Below are 4,335 nucleotides of genomic sequence, written 5' to 3' on the forward strand. Positions count from 1 at the left end.
AAACTTCTTCTATATAATCTTGCATTGATATACTTTCAAATATTTATTTAAATATAAATATTGGGCATTAACTGCGCTTATAAAACTAGTCATAAAAGAAGTGTGGAGTACAATCGCTGGAAGAGATAGATGTCGAAAATGGAACCAACCTAGCATCTCGGAATGGCTAAGGCACAACATTGATCAGAGAAGGCTAGATGAGTGGCATCGTACATTCGCTATTGCAATTTGGTGGATCTGTGGATCAAGCAGAGGAAGAGATTTGTCGCGCCTGTATCCGAGAAGAGAACATGAAAGTTGCCTTATTAACATGGATGGGAGCGTCAAATACTTCACAAGGAGGGCAGGATTTGGTGGTATAGAGACGCGAATGGAGATTGGCCGAAAAGTTTTTCGGGTAAGACAGATTTGGGAGAGCCACCAATAGTTGAAACTTCGAGATGTTGAAATACCCATCAACTGGATTCAAGTTGGACGGGAGGATTTCTATCAAAGGATTTTTTCGAGAACAGAGGACAAAGTTGTTGATTATCTAGCCACACTGGGAGCCCAACAACGAATCGAATGGGTAACACACGACCACTTGTCCCTCGTAGTGCAAGGAGACCTTCCTCTTAGACTTAACTCATGCCACCAGTGTCGGTAGAGTTAGAGGGAGAGTAACTCCTCCCTCGCGTGCCACAACTAGCCCATACTTTTTTTTTTAATGTAATCTGTCATGAGTTTATATCATACTTTGTTACTTGTTAGAGGATTAAAATTCAATTTTCTTTAAAAAAAAAAACCAAAATTCAATTTAATAATGATAATAATAATAATATAATACACTGTAGCTAAGTTAGAAAATTATTGTATAGGGGTGAGGACCATCATTACACTTTATAATTTAATATGTTACTTGGATTGTATTATGTATGTCCCAAATTTTAGTACAAATTAAAGGATAACTGTACTACTAATGTTTTTAATCACACAGGCACAGCCAAGATAAATTATTATTAATTATTCTCAGAAAAAACAAAATAAAAACATTTATTTGAATCCCCATCACCCATCGAACTATATATATATATATAGTAACGATGGATTCAACAACGACGACTACTGTTACATGCATGCATACATATGTTTTCAGCACGGTTTCCCAATCTTGCATGGAAGAATACCAGAGAACTTAGTGATTTTGCCGACAGCTTTCCCAGGTAGTGGATTGACGAGGTCGAGGTGGCCGTACTTTTGAGCGCCTTTCTTATCTCCCGACGCCCTAAAGAAAGCGCCGTTCATGAACACATCCGCATCCGACACCCACGTCCATTTCTTCCAGGAATCGTCGGGCCAGTCCCTGTGGGTTACCTCCTTGAAATGCATATTCGGCGGGGCGATGTAGCGGTTCCCCTGGCTAATGATGGTGGACCCCGCTGACCCCCCAACTGCGTACATCTCCCAGTACGTGTAATCGTTGTTGACTATGTGGAACATCCCCCACCTGCACCGCGGCATCCTCTGCTCCAGCCGTTTCCCGAAGTGGTTGAAGGCTACTGTTATTTGCATGATCTTGTCCACTGGGTCCCAGTTGTTTGCCCCGAAGAGTAACACCTTGTGGTGGTCGGTGAAGTGGCAGTTGGAGATGGTTACTGCCGTGGAGCCCTGAACCGCGTCGATGATTCCGTCATCGCACTTGGACATGGACACATGGTCGATCCAAACGTGGGAGGATCCGAAGATGGTGATGCCATCTCCTTCATCGAAGGTCCGGAGGCCTTTGTGAGATACGGAGTCTCTAACGATGCCCCCCGAGGTGGGTTTTATGTTCTTGATTTTTAAGTTGGTTATGATGATGTTCTTAACGAACTGCAACGTCATGCCCGCACCACTGGTGATGCGGACATGCGCGCCGCGCCCGTCGATGGTCTTGTCGCTCGTCACTAGCAGTTCGTTCTTCAGCCTTATGGTCATGCTTTTGGCGAACGTGATCCACAGCGGGCCGGTCTGGATCACCGCGTGGCGGAGGGTTCCCGGCTTCGGCTCCTGCACGTCTTTGTCGGACGGGTCCGTCACCACGTAGAACCGTCCTTTCTTTCCTCCGGTTGTTCCGGCGCCGAAGCCTAGAGCGCAGCTTGCCAGCCTCTTTCGGTGTTTAGCCCAGTTGCGGTCGCACCTCCAGCAACGGTCAATAGGGTTTGTGGCCTTGCATGGACCCTTGTACTTCTTGGATCCCAGGCTCCTCCTCGTACTGTTGTGTTCATCCACCAATTCATCATCGTCCTCGTCCTCCAATATCCTTGTTTCATTCATCATCTTACTGATGTGTTGGGTCAATTGACGGGTAACCAATTCGGGATTCGGATTATAGGCTCTCTTCGCATATCGCATAGCTTCCTCCTTGCGCGTCACCCAATAGATGTCCGTGTTGTTGATGTCCTCCATCTGGCCCATCACCACGGGGATGGCAGCCGCCAATGCATACAACATCACCACAATCCACCAATTCATCTTGATATACGTCTCTTCCAATTTTTTTTTTTTTTTTTAATTTTTTATGGGGTGAAAGTTTTGATCGGAAAACTAATAATAAAGCGGCATAGGCAATGGCCTAGTGATGCTAGACCATGCCCAACCCAAACTCGTATATCTTCCATCTTCCATGTTAGGCATTATTATTAGCATTACTCATGTGATAACCCACCAAAATAGGATTCCTCTATGTCAAATACTGACTGTTTTTTTATTGCTAGGGTGCCTAATGCCTTCACATCCGTTGGTTTCATTAACCACCACCATAATAATAGTTACTGTGTAACAAGAAATTAGATATGGATATTACCGATTTACCGGTGACAGAGTTATATATGTTATTTTCAATGAGTCAATATAATTAACACCACTAATATTTTATTTTATTTTTTATTATTTATGTATATATTTTGGTTTGAAAATTTTAAAAGTGACTCAATCAAAATATATATGGGCTATGTTTGACAAACCTAGCTGAAAAGGTAGCTGGAAGCTGAAAAGTAGTTGAAAGCTGAAAAGCTATAAGTTAGTAGCTGAAATCTAAAGAGCTGTTAAGTTAGCTGTTATGCTTAAAAGTGTTTGATAAATTAGTTTTTTGATAAGTTGATGAATGTAAAAAAAGACTAAAAAAGACATCTTCATAAATTTTAAATAGTTTTAAATTTAAATAGGTTTGTTTACATATTAAAATATAAACTAATGAAACTAGTATATTTTAATAAAATATAAAGTAAGAACATATATTATATTTGAAAATATATAAAGTAAAACAAAATGTTTATAGTTCATAAAATTAGTTCATACAAAAATTAATGTTCAAAACAAATTTCAAATTGAATTTACAACAAACATATTGAAGAGAAAAGGCCAAAAGAATTTTAATTGGGAGGGCTAAAAGATGTCATTTATTTAAAATAAGGATAAAGATGAAAAAAAAGTTAATAAGCTACTAGCTTATTTTTGAAAAGTTACCTACAGTAGCGTTTCAAAATAAGCTCTTATTTTAAGCTACTAGCTTATTTTGAGAACAGTATCAAACAAAGCTTATAACTTATTAGTAGCTTAAAATAAGTTATAAGCTCCTAAATAAACTATGTCAAACAGAGCTATTGAATTAGGGTTATATTAAGCAATTGAAAATGAGACTTACTCTTTTTTCCTAACATTTTTTTTTCATTTCTTACAGATTTAAGAATTATGTATTCACATTATTATTCACACTTATCAACCAAACTAGCATTTTGTACGAGCAATGCGTGAAAATCCTTGCCCAATATTAAAATATTGATAAATATAAATAGTTAAAAATGATAGTTCAAGTTATATATACGCAAATAATATATGTATTATATACACACGCATATGATTTTTTATTCATAGAAATTTAATTAAAATATAATCAATAATTTAATTAATTATATAATAATTTTAAAAAAATGATAATTAAATAGTAGGAAAAAGATAAGATAAATATAAGTGTATGGTAATAATGATGGAGTCATCAATGTTAGAATTAAATAGTAACGGAGTTATAACAGTGTAAGGATAGTTTTGTCTAATAAAAATATAATATGGACAATTTTGTCAAATATAATAAAATTGAAGTGTACAAAATTTAAAGTAAAATATATACATTTATTAACATACAAAAACCGGACATAAATCAAGGATATAATTTTGATTAAAACTTAATTTAATATGTTTATATATCTACTATACTATACTAATGAGAGCCAAAAAAAAAAAAGTTAGGCCTATAATGGATAGAAAAAATAAATGGTTCAGATTGTTTAGATTTTTACTTTTCCTTGAGATTTCCTA

At 36.9% G+C, this 4,335-nt stretch overlaps 1 protein-coding gene across 1 annotated transcript; it reads right to left on the bottom strand.

The window, feature by feature from the left end:
* Window positions 1–961: 961 nt before the first annotated feature.
* On the bottom strand, window positions 962–2,637 carry LOC115998860 (pectate lyase-like). Its single transcript, XM_031238523.1, has one exon. The coding sequence runs from the start codon at window positions 2,491–2,493 to the stop codon at window positions 1,132–1,134; it is 1,362 nt and encodes a 453-aa protein (XP_031094383.1). The 5' UTR covers window positions 2,494–2,637; the 3' UTR covers window positions 962–1,131.
* Window positions 2,638–4,335: the final 1,698 nt, after the last annotated feature.

This window comes from Ipomoea triloba, chromosome 1, assembly GCF_003576645.1.
Source record: "Ipomoea triloba cultivar NCNSP0323 chromosome 1, ASM357664v1".
Taxonomy (NCBI): Eukaryota; Viridiplantae; Streptophyta; class Magnoliopsida; order Solanales; family Convolvulaceae; genus Ipomoea; species Ipomoea triloba.

What these genes read in the sequence shown, in the direction of transcription:
- LOC115998860 (XM_031238523.1), bottom strand. Translation starts at nt 2,493, where the DNA reads ATGAATTGGTGGATTGTGGTGATGTTGTATGCATTGGCGGCTGCCATC.